General features: G+C 41.2%; 2 protein-coding genes across 3 annotated transcripts in view; both read left to right on the forward strand.

Moving 5' to 3' along the window:
• arap3 (ArfGAP with RhoGAP domain, ankyrin repeat and PH domain 3) overlaps window positions 1-778 on the forward strand; it is a 50,370-nt gene extending 49,592 nt beyond the window's left edge. The window contains exon 37 of the mRNA XM_080054748.1: window positions 1-778. This exon is cut by the window's left edge and continues 536 nt beyond it. The gene's annotated coding sequence lies outside the window, so the exon portion shown is untranslated.
• Window positions 779-6,705: 5,927 nt separating this feature from the next.
• Window positions 6,706-18,824, forward strand: LOC307270862 (NLR family CARD domain-containing protein 3-like). Of its 2 annotated transcripts, none has more exons than XM_080054749.1 (12): window positions 6,706-6,762; window positions 8,074-8,163; window positions 8,424-8,495; window positions 8,875-8,979; window positions 9,935-10,039; window positions 10,330-10,408; window positions 11,733-11,934; window positions 13,308-15,081; window positions 15,171-15,341; window positions 15,909-16,082; window positions 16,233-16,279; window positions 16,393-18,824. In XM_080054749.1, the coding sequence occupies exons 2-12, from the start codon at window positions 8,102-8,104 to the stop codon at window positions 16,980-16,982; spliced, it is 3,381 nt and encodes a 1,126-aa protein (XP_079910875.1). In that variant the 5' UTR covers window positions 6,706-6,762; window positions 8,074-8,101; the 3' UTR covers window positions 16,983-18,824. The 2 variants fall into 2 exon arrangements, with proteins under 2 accessions (XP_079910875.1, XP_079910876.1); XM_080054750.1 differs by having other exon boundaries at window positions 6,755-6,762; window positions 8,071-8,163.
• The last annotated feature ends 1,054 nt before the right edge of the window (window positions 18,825-19,878 follow it).

The following is a 19,878-nucleotide window of genomic DNA, read 5'->3' on the forward strand; positions in this document are numbered from 1 at the left end:
ATACTGTTTATGATCAGATGTAGTATGGAGGAGAGGAGGAGATTTGGGACGCAGGGTAGATTTCCTCTGAAGAAGCTGCAAGTCCATGATCTACTGATTATTAAAGGTGCAGTCTGTGATTCTGGAGAACGCTTGTTGTCAAAATTCACTTTTTGTCCAAATCAGTGAATATCCCCTCATGATCCACTACCTGTCTGTACCGTTTGAGCGATGAAAAACAAACTGGTGTTAATACACAGCCGAGGCTCTGTAAACTGGGATGTAAACAAAAGTGGCCCACTGAAGCTAACAACATGCCTTTGTATTAACACTTGATTGTTTTCCAGCTCACACACAGTACAGACAGGTAGTGGATCATGAGGAGATATTCACTGTGATTTTGACAACAAGCGTTTTCCAGAATCACTGACTTCACCTTTAATATCAGTGTGATATCAGACTGTGACATGTCCAAACATCCGGGAATCGAACCCCAAACCCTGCAGCTGGTTACTGCCTTGCCTACTGCCTTGCTCAGTGCCTTAGTCCCTTGCTTAGTGCCTTAGTGCCTTGCTCAGTGCCTTAGTGCCTTGCTTAGTGCCTTGCTTAGTGCCTTGCTTACTGCCTTGCTTACTGCCTTGCTTAGTGCCTTTGTGTTGGAACCAGCAAACTAAAGCAGGAAACTGAGACGGACCATCGGACACTGTGATTGGCTGAGAGACTGAACTGAATTGAAACACACTGGATATATTAAATAGTATTCTTTATATATATATATATTTGACATATCTTTGTTTTAGTGCCAGGTAACTACAGAAGGGTTAGGGTTACACTGTATCGGCCTTATCTCCCACGGGGAAAGAAGAGGCGTAAGTAAGTACAGAAGAGTTTTAGGGCCATCGGAGAGGGAAAAAAAATTAAATGCACAATTTTTTTTTTTAAATGTACATGTGATAAACTCAACAGTGGAAACTCTGGAAAGATATTGACCGATTCAAACTTCTGATTTCAATAACTCATAATAAGGTTTCAGTGTAAATGAGGTTGGAGCCCATTGTCTGCCTGTCTGGCTGTGTGTCTATCTATCTATCTATCTATCTATCTATCTATCTATCTATCTATCTATCTATCTATCTATCTATCTATCTATCTATCTATCTATCTATCTATCTATCTATCTATCTATCTATCTCTCTATCTATCTATCTATCTATCTATCTATCTATCTATCTCTCTCTCCTCTCTCTCTCCCTCTCTCCTTCTCTCTCTCTCCCTCTCTCTCTCTCTCTCTCTCTCCCTCTCCCCCTCTCTCTCTCTCTCTCTCTCTCTCTCCCTCTCCCCCTCTCTCTCTCTCTCTCTCTCTCTCCCTCTCTCTCCCTCTCTCTCTCTCTCTCTCTCTCTCTCTCTCTCTCTCTCTCACCCTTTCAGTCAAAATGAGGTTGGAGCCCATTGTCTGTCCGCCTTATGACCAGAGCAAAGATGCATCGTTTGGGTTTTATTGATCCTGGAAGTTTGAATCTGTAAATATTGATTTACACTGTAAACCCTGTGGCCTACACTACCCATAATGCAACTGGAGCGCCGACAGTTGGTTGTGAGATTGTGGCGTTTTATTTCTGACTTAACATCATTATACTTTACCTGTGAACAGACAGTGTGTGTGTGTGTGTGTGTGTGTGTGTGGGAGTGTGTGTGTGCATGGGTGTGTGCGTGTATGCGTGCTTGTGTGTTTGCATACAGTAGATGTGTGTGGATGTGTGCTTGTGTGTGTGTGTGTGTGCGTGCGTGCGTGTGTGTGTGTGTCTGTGTGTGTGTGCGCCTGTGTGTGTGCGCCTGTTTGTGTGTCTGTATGTGTGTGTGTGCGCCTGTGTGTGTGCTTGTGTGTGTGTATGTGTGTGTGTGTGCCTGTGTGTGTCTCCAATAATCAAAACGTTAGATATTAGATAGTATACCCTGTCTACTGTACTGTACAGATTAATATAACATATCTGAGTATTAATAATGTGTACATGACATGAGCTGATGTGAGTGTGAATGAACGAACTGGTTTCACTGGTTTTAATGGTGACACACTGTGTTGTAAATATCAAGAAATAAAAATATCAAAGTTCTTTTTAAACCTGCAGTGTGTAGAATTTGGGTTTTTATTTCCTAGCAGATTTTGTAGAAAGTAATTATAATATCCATAAGTACATTTAATTTCTATGATGTCATATTACACACTGCACCTTTAAGTGTATTTTAACTCTGCTGTCACTGCGTCTGATTGAGTTTTAACTTTATTGTATAAAATCATAAATGTTCCAGTTTTTTAATGTGACATTCTACCGGCTATTTGTATATTTCTTGTATAAATTAAACTGAATTGACAAATGCATGCCAAACTAAATTACTAAATAATTGTGTAAATACATAAATTAATACACAATACACAGAAAGAGTGTTTTTTTAACCCTATATTTCTCTTTCTCGTGACATCACAGAAAGAGAAATATAGGGTTAAAAAAAACACTCTTTCTGCCTTTTCTCAGGCTAGGATGAACGGATTTCAATTTTTTTCGCACATTTATACTACATAGGATCTCAGAATTCAATACACCTTCATATTCAAACCGGTGAAGTAGGCCTTTAAGTAAATTAATTATCATATATTGTATATGTATATCATCATCATCGTCAACTTCTATTATTAGACTCAAGGTCCATTTAAAAAACATACAATACAAAAAATAGACAACACACACATGAAATATATATGATTAAATGTTTAAATAAGTAAGTATATATTTAAATGCTTCATAAATGTAGATTAATTATATAATTAAAATCACAGGGCAGAACTCGCCACCTGAATACTACTACTGTAGGCGGTGTTACTCTGCGCATGTGCAAAGGTCTTTGTAGCACTTTCGCGCTGGTTAGACCCTTTCTTTATAGGTCCATGGTTAGACCCCAAATACCAAACACGTCCATAGTAAGACCAGTTTTAGGAACTTATGGACTACTGACAAACTTGTGAAGAAAGAAGAGAGAATAAAGAAGAGAGGAGAAGAGAGACTACTCCATAAAGGTTTGACCAACCCCAGTTTATTAATCATGTAACTGATCTACAGACTGATATAGCGCTGGATATGAGAAGGTTAGCATCATTTAGCCAGTTAGCTCATCTGAACTCGGCAGTGTTATGTTAGTGGTGTAGTGGGAGAGTGAGGTGCGTATCCATTTTAAATAGGCCTACTATCTATGGTATCCCTTCATTTACTTAGTTTACCCATTCATATAAATATTCCCCCAAGTGTAGCCTATTAATGTGTTAGTCGGCAATGGTAGGAAAAAAAATTGTCAAAAAATAGTTAAATAATAAATATGCTTCATTAAGGCGTTTTTTTAAGTGTAGCATAAGTTATCCAGTTGGTTCATTTCGGCAGTGTTGTTATCTGATTGGGTAAATTCAGAGGATTTTAGGATTTCTACTTGTCCTACGTTGAAGTGTGTGATTTTATCTGTCCTCTAAAAGTACCCGTTAGTAGCTGTGTTGTTGGTGTTAAGCTGGACCTCTTTCCCGTCGAGTTTAATGGACGACCGTTAGCGGTTAGCGGGAGGACTGTTAGCTCACTGATGACATCACAGCTGTTCTAAACGTGACGTTATAATGCCTGTGTCTGTGTGTGTGTGTTATTATTAACATTATTTGTGTAATTTAATGGACAGCTGTTAGAATGACGTGCCTGGCACCATTTTGTCTCTTTACATGGGATTGACATGTTGTCATAGATTAGATTAGATTCAACTTTATTGTCATTGCACAAGTCAAGACAAACAGTAGAACGAAATGCAGTTCAGCATCTAAACTGCATTTTGGCATAAACATTTTAGCCCTGTGTGTGTGTGTGTGTGTGTGTGTGTGTGTGTGTGTGTGATTGTGTGTGTGTGAGAGAGTGTGTGTGTGTGTGTCCCTGTGTGTGTGTGTGTGTGTGTGTGTGTGTTCGTCCAAAGTGCAAAGAAAACTAAAAAGTGTAAAACCGTTCAAACAACCCAAACATGCGTAAATTTGCGCCGCTTCGAATTTCAATTTCCATTTCCAACTGGAACCTTCAAGGGAACAGAAGACAGGTAAATCCAGGTGTGTCGAGCTCACTGGCTTGATGAAAAGCCAGTGGGTTAGGCATTTTATTTTGTCTAGCTACATTACCTTTATTGTGAACTATTGTTTGTATTGCATTCACTGAACACATGTACAAAGCACATTACAATATAAATATCCCCCCATGTGTGAGGTGGTAGCCAGCAGCCACTCATTATTTTTCTTGGAAAATCTATCTATCGTTTACGTCAACGTTCAGCTTTATGAAACAACAACGTGCGGACTCTCTCAGGCCTTAGTTTCTGATGTTAAACCCGATCTGTGAAGAAACATCCGAGTTGGTTCTGGATCAGTGGTTTGGTTTTCACTTCTATAATCTCTCTTTTTAAATAGAAAAATACTGTTTGTTTTTATGACTGATCTAAGGATGAATCCTTGTGTATATATAGAGCTGCGAGCAACTTTGACATTGTTTATCTTCTACACCTTTTACATGTTGTTTATAGTTATAGTTTCCTGCCATGCAATAATCTAAAAATTTGATTTCGAGGATGAAGCTAGACTCAACCATTCTTTCATTTAATACAGAACGGTGAGCAACTTTGTCATATTTGATTGAACATATTTTACATGTTGTTTATTGTCTACCAGTTAGACTACTGGACACACCTACACTTAACCACGCCAGTGTAGGTGTGTGCTTGTATTTTTTAAATATAAAAGACTGTTTGTTTGTTTGCTTATTTGTTTTATGACTGATTTAAGGATGAATTATTTTATGTATGTATATATATTTTTTTATTTTTTTTAATACAGGGACAGTGCATATTATCAAACATTTCTGTTAATATGTCAGAATTATCCAGAAGGCTATTTTTCATCTGCAGTCCCTAGACCGATGGTAAAAGTCACCCTAAGAGAAAATAAAGTTACACGTTTACATAACACAACATACCTATAGTAAAACGTACTGTTGAAAAGTAAGTAAAGTAAAAAGTACTATTAAGCTAAAATATACAATAAAAACACAGCAGAGCAACAATCAGACAACAGCAGACAATGACATGAACAGGTTAATGGTAATGTAGACAGCTGTGATTATCAATGTTATAGAACTCGAGCATCTTAGAAATTGTTTATCTGGCATCTTTTAAATCTTTTACATGTTGTTTATAGTTTCCTTGTTTTCTACAATAATCTAAAAACTTTGATTTTGTATTTGTGTTTGTTTTATGACTGATCTGAGGATGAAGTTAGACTCAAACCATTCTTTCATTTAATACAAAACTGTGAGCGACTTTGTCATATTTGATTGAACATATTTTACATGTTGTTTATTATTTCTTTGTTTCCTGGAATCTTCCAAAAGCTACCCAGTCCAACCAGTTAGACTGCACACTCTTACACTCAGCCGCATGCGCACACGTACACACACACACACACACACACACACACACACACACACACACACACACACACACACACACACACTCTGACTCACAGTTGAAGGATAAATACCTGCGTCTCTTCATATTTCCTCCACAGCCCGGCTGAGGAGAGAGCAGCGCTGCACACTGATGAAGGTCACGGTTCAAAGTTCGGTAAGTGGAACTCTGCAAGCGGGCAACCAGTTTGCAACCCCTGCGGTTGAATCGATTCATTAAAACCATTTTGTTTGAGCCGCTTTCAAACATAGATGTTATTTGGGAAACTCTGGGATTGACTGTTGAAACTGAATGATGATGAAGAAGATGATATCAGTTTTTAATGAGGAGGCAGGGCTCAAAATTAACACTTGCCACTCGACATATGCAGGTAAATTTAGCCTCAGGAAGTTATTGAGACTTGCCGCCACTTTGGCTGGTGAAATATGTGCGCTCTGCTGGCTTTTCTAGTGTCTAATAAACTCGTGTCACCACTGGTAATCCCCCGGACACGGCTCTCTACATTAAAAACACTATTTTGAGCCTAGTCTGATCTGTGGTCAGAGGTTCAATACAGTCTGGATATTTATTAATGAGGAGCAAAAGGTAGAAAAGTGTCTGGCACTAGGACCCAGCAGAGATCACCTGAGAGGCAGCAGCTGAGCGGCCTCTGCTCTCACCTGCTGCATTCCAGGGCGGTGGTTTTAAATTCATGTGTTTTGATCTGATCAGCCTTTACTGTAAACCACAGGCTGAGAGTACGTCAGAGGTGGAATGCAGGAAAACCAGTTTTCAGTTTTCTGTCCAACGCAAGTTTTATCAAAAGGGGGGGCAGAGAGAAGGAGGGAGGGGGGGGGCAGAGAGAAGGACGTTTAAATAGTTAAAATCACAGAGCCAGAAACAGGCTTATTTTGCAACATTTTATAATTAACAGAACACATTCAGCATATTGCTATAAAACATGTCCCCTTTTTCTGTAGTTTCTGACGTTTAACCCGATCTGTGACTTTCTGTGAAGAAACAGCTTCTATTCACTTCTATTATCTCTCTTTTAAATATAAAAGACTGTTTGTTTTACGACTGATCTACGGATGAATCCACACACCCACACTCAACCGCATACACACCCACACTCAACTGCACATGCGTGCACACACACACACACTCTGACTCACTGTTGAAGGATACATACCTGTGTCTCTTCATATTTCCTCCACAGCCCGGCTGAAGACAGAGCAGCGCTGCACACTGATGAAGGTCACGGCTCATAGTTCGGTAAGTGGAGCTCTGATTGGTTGGAATGTTCAGAGTGACATCAGTGATTGTTGGTGTTGGAGAAACGGTCGAATGGATTCGTTAGAGCAGCTTTCAAACAAATCTTATTGTTTAGTCTTTTATTAATGAGGAGGCAGGGCGAGTAAATTATTGAGACCTGCCGCCACTTTGGCTGGTGAAAGATGTGTGCTCTGCCGGCAACTGCTAAACTCGTTTCAAACCGGGAACGCCCAGGACACGGCTTTCTACATTTAAAAAAAAGTTTTTGTTTGAGCCGCTTTCAAATACAAACGTTATTTTGGGGCGAGTTAAAAAGAGTATGAGTAGGACGTTAGTATGACTTTTAGAACACAGCTCTAGTAATAAGAATGGGAAGCTAGGGGAGGCACTAGGACCCAGCAGAGATCACCTGAGAGGCGGCAGCTGAACGCAGCCTACTCTGAGGAGGTGTTGTTCAGTGTTCATTTTGAATTTTTTTTAAAGGATGCCCATTTCTCACGCTATTACAGAGGCCTCCTATAAAATAACAGGTTGCAACATGAGTTGAATATGTTATAATAATATGTATGACGTTTAGGCTACTTGAAATGAATATGAAATGCTGCAAACTTTAGGCTTTTAAATCCATCAAATTCAAGTAGATCACAACCAAATACCATCACCAGAGCCTCAGGGGAATAACAGGGCGTTGTTATTATTCTAATTAAAAGTCCCAGATAATCTAGTTGGGACTCATTCCTGTCGGGTGACACATGAGGACGTTGCTGCAGGTTCACTAGAGCTGATGCACAATATCAACTTCACATTTGTCATTCGTATCAACAAATAGCCCAGACGTTGTAATTAATCAGTCTATCGGTTTTAATGACAACATTTATGACATACTGCATACAGCATATACTTATTATGGACAGCTGCAGTTTGGAGGAAATTCGGAGGCAGGGACAAGTGATTTCAATGAATGAGTTTTTAATGTCCAATGGAAGAGGAAAGTGATATCATCCCCAGAGGAAGAGAGCGCCCTCTGCTGGATCAAAAGAGAAACTACTTTGAATGGGTTAATGGTGATGAGACTGCAGCATACATATCGAACGGGGAATTACAGTTCCAATATGAACTTTTCACCTTCAAACGAATATTTTAATTTCGAATAAAAACTGACTGCCCTAATCTCAATTTAGATTAGTGAGTGATTAGTGTGAGCTGAATGAGCTGTCCCAAAGCTTGATAGGTGTCCTCCAATCAGAGCTCTGTGTGTTTGTCATGTGACTGAGGGGAATGATGTAATATGATGTGTGACTCTCCCAGCAGGTGTCTGTGTGAAGGTGTGTGCTCTGCTATGGATCAGAGTGAGGACAGAGAGGAGGGAGGGGAACATGGCGGCCAGACCAAAGCTCAGAGGTGACATGAGGATCTCTAACTGTCCATGACTCAAATCATTGCACCATCATTATTCACTCTCAAAGATGTGTGTGTGTGTGTGTGTGTGTGTGTGTGTGTGTGTGTGTGTGTGTGTGTGTGTGTGTGTGTGTGTGTGTGTGTGTGTGTGTGTGTGTGTGTGTGTGTGTGTGTGTGTGTGTGTGTGTGTGTGTGTGTGTGTGTGTGTGTGTGTGTGTGTGTGTGTGTGTGTGTGTGTCTCTCTCTCCTGGACCTGGAGCCAGCTGTTTGTCTTTTCAAGAGTCAAAAGGTGGTTTCATTGATTTTAAAGGACAACAACCGTCTGCTGCAGAGGGGTAAACTGTTTCTTACATTTAAATATCTCTGATTCATGTTTTAACTGCTTATTTTCAGCATGGTTCATTTAAATTCTCACATGTGAAAGCTGCTCAGTGTAACTACTGTGTTCTGGTGCAGTTCAGATTATTGACTGTTTCCTGTGTTTCTAAACACAGGAAATGAAATGAAATCCGACAGTGATATTGCATACTCATATTTTTTTTGCGGCAAGAAAGAACGTTTTCCAGCACTTTTTCTAGTAAATGAAGGCCAATGGTTTTACTAGTTTATTTTCAGCATGGTTCATTTATATTCTCACATGTGAAAGCTGCTCAGTGAAACTACTGTGTTCTGGGTGCAGTGCAGATTATTGACTGTTTCCTGTGTTTCTATCAGGAGGAAGCTGGAGACACCAGAGCCCAGCTGTTGGTCCATGAAGAGTGATGCGTCTAAGAGTAGTCCTTTATTATTCAAAGATGGATGTCTGTCTGTTGATCTAAGGTAAAGATTTAAAACTTACTATATTCTATAATATGGAGAAAATCAGTTATGTGATCTCAGGAAAAGTAGAACAATTTAAACAGATATGGCAGCCTTTCCTTGACCATATAGCAGCGCTGAAGTGAACTTCATGACAACTTTTTGCCTTTTTATTTTTTGCTTAACATTTACCTTTAGTTTAAACAATGTCTTAGAAACCTTTTAAGTACAGTACTCAATGTCAGTTTGTTATTTTGTTTTGTCTTTTGTGTGTGTGTTCACATTTTCGGTTTTGTTTGTTTTCTGTAAAAAAAAAGAAATACTTTTATTGTTTTTGTAAAATTGTTCCAGTCATTATTTCATATTGGCCTGGCAGATCAGGTGGCCCCTGTCCTCCACTAGTTTAATTTTTCTCTTTTGATATCAAACCGTCTCTTTTTCACCTGAGCCACGTATCTCAGTCGACACAGTGTTAACCACCTCCATTATTAGCCTCACCTGCCCCCATTGTCATCCCCACGGAAATGCCTGGGAGAATCTCACCTTGGACACAGCTGTGTCTAATTCTTCAGACTTGAAAGGCTTCTCTTTTACTGTAGGGCGCATGCGCTCCTCTCAACACCTCGGCAAACTGATTTCTTTATAGAGAAATTAGGGCGTTTCTGTAGACTGATTGCCGAGGGCGGGCATGCGCCCGTCAGTTTAAAATGGTTCTGATTTACTAACATACTAACAGTGGGAAGAACAAAACCGGCTGGTAAGCAGTGAAATCCGACAGTGATATTGCATACTCATATTTTTTTTGCGGCAAGAAAGAACGTTTTCCAGCACTTTTTCTAGTAAATGAAGGCCAATGGTTTTACTAGTTTATTTTCAGCATGGTTCATTTATATTCTCACATGTGAAAGCTGCTCAGTGAAACTACTGTGTTCTGGGTGCAGTGCAGATTATTGACTGTTTCCTGTGTTTCTATCAGGAGGAAGCTGGAGACACCAGAGCCCAGCTGTTGGTCCATGAAGAGTGATGCGTCTAAGAGTAGTCCTTTGTTATTCAAAGATGGACGTCTGTCTGTTGATCTAAGGTAAAGATTTAAAACTTACAATAAATAAAACCCTGTGAGAAATCCAGTTTTTAAACATTATATGGATATCTGTGAACACTAAAGCCTTGTTTGCACTGAGGTACAGTTCTGTTCGGTACTTTATGTTGAAGGGTATCGGAATAACTGATTGAGGATCTCCACTTTGCAGCGTCTAACCCAGGGATTTAAACTGTGGTGTCAATAGTTTAACTTCTTCATCACGGTGTTCATGGTGTCATGCAAAAGCTGACCTGCCTGGCCCCTCACCCTCGGTTATGGTTTCTCCACAGAGTCGACCAGGAGATCTCAGAGGTTCCCAGTGGTCGGTCTGACCAGCAGCATGAAACACACCTGGACTCCACATTCAGGGTCTGTACATGAACAACAACTACTTTCCATTAGGGCTGTCAAAATTAACGCGTTAACACAGGGTGATTAATTTCTGGAATTATCGGCGTTAATTTTTTTAACGCATTTAACGCATGTGCAGAATGATCCGCCCCGTACATCCCACCGGCTCTGTACTACAGTCACTTTAACGTTGTGGCTGACCCAGGATCAGTAGCTGCGCGCAGCCAAACATAACAGCACGTTAGCCCATGCCGTGTTTTAAAGTGTTAAACTGCTAACGGCCACGTCTGTGTCGGGGGCATAGATAGTATATAAAATCAACTGCCGCGGGTGGCAGTTGATGTCGAAGCAACAGGAGGAGAAACATTGTCCGCTCTGTTCAGAGCCCGCGAGGACACAAACGTCTGCAGTTTTCAGAGGTGTGTGTGAGTAGACATCAACATAACGTCGGCTTCCTGGCACAAATGAACAGTCCCCTACGACGTGGTCGCGCGTACAAACGCACGCACGCACCCACCCACCCACCCACCCACGCACGCACGCACGCATGCATGCATGCATGCACGCACACACACACACACAGACACAGACACACCGCGGACTGTAATCAAGTTGTATTCAAGAATGCACAGCACAACCTATAGATTCACCAAATAAATGCCATTCTATAGCCTCAGGGACGTTGGACGTAGGGGTGCGGCCGCACCCCCCCTCACCACCGCCTGCACCCCCTCTCTGTCCCCCTACACTTTGCCCTGTGCTCCCGCAATTGCTCTGTAAACAGTCTCATAGCCTACGTCCTCTCTTTCCCATCTCCTGCTCCCTCATATCAACTTGACAGAGCATAAATATATACACTATAATATAGTTTATAGGCTATACACTAATAGCCTATCCTATATTTGCCCAAAGACATAGTAAAGAGACAAACCAATTGAATTATGGTTTGGTAGGTAGGCCTATATATTTTAGTTTGGTTTAAATTTATTTTCAGTATTAAAACCATAATTTGGATTTTCAATTAATAAACATACTCATTTTAAATGTACATATCCACCTTCTGTCCTTTATCTTTCCGTTCATACAACAATATACAGAGAAAATTCGAATTTTTCTGGCATATTTCGAATGGTAAAATTAATCGTGATTAAACCACAGAATCCTGTGATTAATCTGATTAAAATGTAATCGTTTGACAGCCCTACTTTCCATATGTTCTGTTCAGAACAACCTCCATGTTTAACTGTTTAGACCAGAGGACTGTCAGTCTGTCCAACATGGATCTGATGTTTGCTCCATGATTTTAGTTTGAGTGTGTCGTTTATATAATATTCTGTTCCAGCTGCTGGAGGAAAACATCGTCACGTTTGTGAAGAAGGAGCTGAAGAAGATGCAGAAGCTTCTGAGTCCAGATTACCCAGAATGCTTAGAGGGTCAGAGTGAGGATGAGGAGCAGAGCAGCAGCAGAGAGGCATTTCTGAAGATCACACTGGACTTCCTGAGGAGAATGAAGCAGAAGGAGCTGGCTGACCTTCTGTGCAGCAGTAAGAGGATTTCTCTAAAGGTTTAACATGATGGGGAAATGGGAAATTTACTAAAGTCTCCGGGGATGCAGTGTTAATTTCGTAGACTAAGACTATGACGAAAAATATTCGTCTACGAACCTTTTTCACGGACGTAAACTAAATAAAAACTAAATAAAAATGCAGATGTGATGACGAAGACTGAGACTAATTTAACTGACACTATAGTCTACGAATAGGAACTAGACGAAACTGTTAGGGCGGGACGAATGGAGAAGAGATCCAATCAGAACTACTCTTTTTGTGGGACAAGTTGGGAAGAAATCCAATCAGTGCAAAGCAGCTAATGCAACCCTGTGTCGATGAAAATCGACGGGAGACCGCGCAGGTGTGAGCGGGTGGAGTGAGCCGCTGTGCTGAAAAACTCTGCGGTATGATGGACAAAAATGATAGTCAGGGATATCCTGCCCGTTAACGATGTCTAGGGGAACGGCTAAGTTCCGCGATCTGTTTGTAGTAGGCTCTGTCTCGAGTTTGAATACACAGAGCCATGTGAAACTGCCGCCTCTGTCCGTTAGTTTCTGTTTTTAAGTTACAATCAACTCCGACGCATGGACAGCGTTCAATTAAAACCTCTAATTGTATTATCTAAAAGGCTGTGATGCAAAAGAAGTCCGAACACACAGCAGCAGCAGTGTTGCTTAAAGGAAGGCGCAGTTGCTCAAATTTATCAGCACCTCAACTGCGTGCTGCTGCTCCTGCCCAGGGGCGGCCTTAACGATCTCGGGGCCCGTTTCAAGACCTAGTGTGGGGCCCCCAACTTTTTAAAAATATTTTCTTTATTTTTTATTTTTTTATAAATAATGCTTGTGCATGCTCCCCGCAAAAAGAAAAAAGATTGTGGAATCCAGTTGGTTCATAGACAGATCATGAGATAATGGACGCCTGGGCACAGGCTCTTAAAGCCCCCCCTCCTCCTATCCAGTCAGGTACACTGATTTTATGTGAGATTATTACTAATGAAATAGAATACATGTTTTGTATTACAACCATTAAATATGTGTCTGTATTAAATATTCAAACCTTAATACCATTCAATGAAGAAAAACACTTAGTCGACGAAGTCCGCTGTAGATTTAGTCAAACTAAAATCTGCTTAGATTTAGTAGACTAGACTAGACTAAGACTAAAATATTTTCGATGACTAGAATAGGACTAAGACTAAATGGTGTGATATTCAAAAGACTAAGACTAAGACTAAATCAGAATTTGCTGCCAAAATTAACACTGCGGGGATGGACCAAAATGGTTTTATTTACTAATTCTCTAAGGGAATCAGATTTTTAAATATTTACCATTGACAAATTGATCTCATGTCTTGTGTATTCATTCAGGAACCATTCCTCTGACGTGTCAACATAAATCTAACCTGCAGAAGAAGTTCCAGTGTGTGTTTGAGGGGATCGCTAAAGCAGGAAACCCAACCCTTCTGAATCAGATCTACACAGAGCTCTACATCACAGAGGGAGGGACTGGAGAGGTCAATGATGAACATGAGGTCAGACAGATTGAAACCGCATCCAGGAAACCACACAGGCCAGAAACAACCATCAGACAAGAAGACATCTTTAAAGTCTCACCTGGAAGAGATGAACCAAGCAGAACAGTGATGACAAAGGGAGTGGCTGGCATTGGGAAAACAGTCTTAACACAGAAGTTCACTCTTGACTGGGCTGAAGAAAAAACCAACCAGGACATACAGTTCACATTTCCATTTACTTTCAGGGAGCTGAATGTGCTGAAAGAGAAAAAGTTCAGCTTGGTGGAACTTGTTCATCACTTCTTTCCTGAAACCAAAGCAGCAGAAATCTGCAGCTTTGAAGAATTCCAGGTTGTTTTCATCTTTGACGGTCTGGATGAGTGTCGACTTCCTCTGGACTTCCACAACACTGAGATCCTGACTGATGTTACAGAGTCCACCTCAGTGGATGTGCTGCTGACAAACCTCATCAGGGGGAAACTGCTTCCCTCTGCTCGCCTCTGGATAACCACACGACCTGCAGCAGCCAATCAGATCCCTCCTGACTGTGTTGGCATGGTGACAGAGGTCAGAGGGTTCACTGACCCACAGAAGGACGAGTACTTCAGGAAGAGATTCAGAGATGAGGAGCAGGCCAGCAGAATCATCTCCCACATCAAGACATCACAAAGCCTCTACATAATGTGCCATATCCCAGTCTTCTGCTGGATCACTGCTACTGTTCTAGAGGATGTGTTGAAGACTGGAGAGGGAGGAGAACTGCCAAAGACCCTGACTGAGATGTACATCCACTTCCTGGTGGTTCAGGCCAAACTGAACACCAAGTATGATGGAGGAGCTGAGACGGATCCACACTGGAGTCCAGAGAGCAGGAAGATGATCGAGTCTCTGGGAAAACTGGCTTTTGAGCAGCTTCAGAAAGGAAACCTGATCTTCTATGAATCAGACCTGACAGAGTGTGGCATCGATATCAAAGAGGCCTCATGGTACTCAGGAGTGTTCACACAGATCTTTAGAGAGGAGAGAGGACTGTACCAGGACAAGGTGTTCTGCTTCGTCCATCTGAGCGTTCAGGAGTTTCTGGCTGCTCTTCATGTCCATCTGACGTTCATCAACACTGGAGTCAATCTGATGACAGAAGAACAAACAACCTCCCAGGAATCTGCAGAGACACAGTTCTACCAGAGTGCTGTGAACAAGGCCTTACAGAGTCCAAATGGACACCTGGACTTGTTCCTCCGCTTCCTCCTGGGTCTTTCATTGGAGACCAATCAGAAGCTCCTCAGAGGTCTGCTGACACAGACAGAAAGTAGCTCACTGACCAATCAGAAAACAGTTGAGTACATCAAGAAGAAGATCCAGGATTCTCCCTCTGCAGAGAAAAGCATCAATCTGTTCCACTGTCTGAATGAACTGAATGATGGTTCTCTAGTGGAAAAGATCCAACAGTCCCTGAGATCAGGACGTCTCTCCACAGATGAACTGTCTCCTGCTCAGTGGTCAGCTCTGGTCTTCATCTTACTGTCATCAGGAGAAGATCTGGACGTGTTTGACCTGGAGAAATACTCTGCTTCAGAGGAGGCTCTTCTGAGGCTGCTGTCAGTGGTCAAAGCCTCCAAAAAAGCTCGGTAAAATACAGAAACAGTTGGTTTTATTGAAATATAGAGATATAAGAAGAGAAATAAATAACATCTGATTTTCCACACTACATTTTCAGGCTGAGTGGCTGTAACCTCTCAGAGAGAAGCTGTGAAGCTCTGTCCTCAGTTCTCAGCTCCTCCTCTAGTCTGAGAGAGCTGGACCTGAGTAACAACGACCTGCAGGATTCAGGAGTGAAGCATCTGTCTGCTGCACTGAAGAGTCCACACTGTAAACTGGAAACTCTCAGGTAACGATCCATTGACTTGATCAATTGATGATAGGCTTGTTCCGATTGGCGATTGGATCAGTATTGATTGTTTTTTCCAAAGACAATGGGATTGCCCATGAAGGCACCTAACTATAATAAAATAAAATGTTCTAACAAATAATCTCTATAATTTGCACCCCACAGCATTAATTGACAGATATTGTAGTTAGTGTTAGCGAGTTTTACAAGTGAATTAGATTATGATCCAATTTGCTTCAGTGTCCCTTTAACTAGCTCTGGACCGGAGCCTCCCAATGGAGCAAGGACCATGTCTATTTCTGTATCCTCCATACCCTCCCACCTTGAATTCCAGAGGAAATACCTTATTGTCTCTTGATCACAACATTTAGACATGTTTCTATACAGTGAAGAGTAAACCGATGTAAACATCATGTTGTCTAAGTCTATAGAAAGCCGTAGCTGATTCCTATTGACAACATTACAATTATGACGTATCACATTTAAATATTAAAACACTCAAAAGTAGTGAACACATTACTTTCCTAGGTCTCACATATTCTAATGTGTGTTACTGTCTGTTTGCAGGCTGTCAGGCTGTCAGATCACAGATGAAGGCTGTGCTTCTCTGGCCTCAGCTCTGAGCTCCAACCCCTCCCATCTGAGAGAGCTGGACCTGAGCTACAACCATCCAGGAGCCTCAGGAGTGGAGCTACTGTCTGCTGGACGGGACGGTCCCCTCTGGAGACTGGACACTCTCAGGTATGGAGGCTGACTCAAGACATAAAATGTTAGAGCATGTTGACTATAGTTGCTGTTACTTTATCCACAAATGTTCCACAACTGAGAGAAAAGTAGTGGAAAAATGTTTGTTAAATCGGTGTGTTGGTCTGACCCTCCTCCTCCTTAAAGGGCGGAGCCCGGTGGAGTTCGATGGTTGACACCAGGTCTGAGGAAGTGTAAGTGTGTTTTGATTCATGGAAACAAAGCAGCAAATATTCAACCATCTTCAAACTGTCAATCAATGAAATGATAGATTTATTACATTGTTTTGTCTTTTTCTCTCCATCAGATTCCTGTGAACTCACACTGGACACAAACACATTAAACACAAAGATCAAAATATCTGACGATAACAGGAAGGTGACACGTGTTGAAGAGGAGCAGCCATATCCTGATCATCCAGAGAGATTTGACTACAAGCCTCAGCTGCTGTGTAGTAATGGTCTGACTGGTCGCCGTTACTGGGAGGTCGAGTGGAGAGGAAGGGTTGATATGTCAGTGAGTTACAGAGGAATCAGCAGGAAAGGAAAAAGTAAAGACTGCTGGTTTGGAGGGAATGGTCAGTCCTGGAGTCTGATCTGCTCTGATGATTTTGGTTACTCTGTCTGGCACAATAACACAGCAACATCCATCCCCTCCTCCTCTGACTCTCACAGAGTAGCAGTGTATGTGGACTGTCCCGCTGGCTCTCTGTCCTTCTACAGAGTCTCCTCTGACTCACTGATCCACATCCACACCTTCAACACCACATTCACTGAGCCACTGTACCCTGGGTTTGGGTTATACTCTGGTGCCTCAGTGTCTCTGTGTCGTCTGTGGGAGGCACAGTCTGTACAGGATCACAGTTACAGAAAAACTCAGGTTTTTGTAACAAATTAATCAATAATTAATTGATAAAGGAACATGATTATAGAGTTTGTAGAATGTAGAATTATTATTTATCATATTGAGCCATTATTATAAAAGCTTGGGCTTCAACAGACTTCCTGGAGAAGTTAGAGAGCAGCACAAGGTTCAGAATATTGTGTGTATGTGTCTCTGTGTGTGTGTGTGTGTGTGTGTGTGTGTGTGTGTGTGTGTGTGTGTGTGTGTGTGTGTGTGTGTGTGTGTGTGTGTGTGTGTGTGTGTGTGTGTGTGTGTGTGTGTGTGTGTGTGTGTGTGTGTGTGTGTATGTTTTCTCAGCTCAGGACTACACAAAGATCTGAAGGTTGTTTGTTCCGTCCTAATGTGTGAATTTAAAACCCTGCAGTAAAGAGTTAAAGATGTCTGATGCCTGATCCAGTAGTTCAGGTTGAGAGGATCACTGTCAGATCCAGAGGTGGTCCAGTCCATTCCTATCTGTGCTTTGTCTGAGGAATGATTTCAAGATTTCATTATTTTGGCTTTGTGGCCTGTCTGCAGTTTATATTGTAGACCTTATCGTCCCCTATGTGCCCTTGTAGCAGAGTTAAAGGATAGAGGGTTAGGATTTGAGTTAAGAGTTAAAGGTTCCCTTGTAGCTGAGTTAGCGCCACAGCTGAGCGTTTTGCCCTTTTTGTGCGGCCGCTTCGAGCGTTTCTAGTTGAAAAAGCTCAACTTTTAAGAAAGGGACATCACCAGTGAAGAGAAACTGTTTTTTGCCAGCTTTGTTTACTCAAAACTGTAAGAAAGGTGTGACTTAAAATGACCACAGCAGAGGGATGAAAGCCCATTTGATGGAGCAGATCAGGCGGACACTTGACACACCGTACTTTTATCTCCTACAGATCGTTTCATGCGCACACATCAGGCTACTACTTGCTCTGTGTGTTTTGTTCCGTTTATTCTGACAGCATAAATGGTGCTAGGTATACACACTCCCAAGCACACAGCCAGCGTTTAACACCCGAAAAAAACGCTAGGTGGACATGGGCCCTAAGAGTTAGAGATTCCACTTGCCATTATCCCCCACTATGAGCAGTTTTAGCCATTGCTGTGCTATTTAATATATTTTATGATATGGTTTTCAATCCTACCTCTATGTTATTGGGGTAGCGCCCTCTACTGAACCCCTGCAGACTGGAGGGGTGAACCCCACATATTGTCAGTCTGGTGAAGATTGTTCTTGGTGTGAATTTGTGACTTCATTTTGAGCCGCTGCACAATGCGCTGTTGAACATGTGATTTGTGTGTTGCTGTGTTTGAGAGCTGCGTGCGTCCTTCGGTAATGTTGTTGGCCCAGCTGTTGCTTTTGGGTTACTACAACTGTGTATGTTTCAGTTGTGTTGTAGGCTATGTGCACGTCTCTCATAACGTTTTCTCAAGCTCTATCTTATAGACAAAAATCTCAACTTCTTAAGCATTCACATCAACTAAACGTTCCATAATCATTCTCAGCACTATTCTGAAGGGTATTACTGAAGGATTTGTTCATACGTTGTTCATTGTCTGATTTAAGAGACATTTTATTCTTACACACAAGCTGAAATTGCTTTTTTAAGACCTGTACATAGTATTTTTTGTTTTATAAAATCAAAAACATGCTGTGTCCGTATCAAAATCTGTTCAGTAAAATCTTTGGACATTCAAATGTTGTAAAAATGGTCTCCAAACAGCAGTAAACATGGACAATACACACTTCACTGAAAGGAAAACAACAACTTGCCGTGTGTGATATTTGTTGTTTTTTGCTCTTTAGTTGACTCTTTAAACTGTTTTCGCTTGAGTCAATGAATGAGCAATTTTCTCTAAACTGTTCTTACTACTTCCTACAGTGGTAGGAGTGGGCAAGTTGTAAAAATGTAATAAATATCTTAACTCTGGCTTTATCCAACATCCTGGTTTTAGTTGTTTTAAAGAGATGCAGATTAACACGTCTTTAGGCATCGACACATTTACGTATTTATTCAAACTGTTCAGAAAGATTTGTGTTACAAAAAATAATCGTTTTTAAATATCCAAAATCCAGAATTTCAAAATATTACAATGTTCATGTTGTTTGAGAGAATAGAGAAGTGGGTGTTAACCTGCTGACCAAGCTTTTATTGTGTAGAGTGAACTCTGACTGTGTTTCCAGAGAGTGGAAGTGGACACTCTGCGTTCCAAATCTCCTCCTCTTTCTTTTTTCTATTCTACATACTACATCTGATCATAAAAATGATCTAGTTGGGATGCAGAAGGCATACTATTGGGACATACTTTTACTCTCTTATTTCATCCTAACATGGCTCCTTGATCTTGCCTCTTGCTTTTATATCCGTCTCATTGCTGGTTGTTTTCATATTGAGACTCCGTCGATGTTACGTCACTTCAGGTGCGCACTGGATTGTGGGTCAGAATCGCCCAAATAGGATGCTGTTTTCAACACAAAAAATCTGGTCCGGATCTAGTAGGACATCCTGGTATTTTTAAGCAGATTAAATCTTGTTTACTGGTCATATGTCAAATGAATATCTTGAATTTTGAATCTGGGACTAAAACAGTGGAATATTGTCATAATTACTGTTACAGTGCCATCTAGTGGACAACATCTTGTTTTACTGTAAAACTGAGTCAGTAAAAGCAGCACACACACACACACACACACAGACACACACACACACACCTACACACACACACACACACACACACACACACAGAGACACACACACACACACACCTACACACACACACACACCTACACACACACACACACACACACACACACATACACACACACACAGAGATAGCACAGATTCAAATTCTCATTTTATTATTTTTCTTAAAAAACAAAATTTACATAAGAAATGATAAATATAAAAGTTCAACTCAGAAGAAA

The sequence above is a fragment of the Ammodytes marinus genome (assembly GCF_949987685.1).
Source record: "Ammodytes marinus genome assembly, contig: scaffold_81, whole genome shotgun sequence".
NCBI lineage: Eukaryota > Metazoa > Chordata > Actinopteri > Uranoscopiformes > Ammodytidae > Ammodytes > Ammodytes marinus.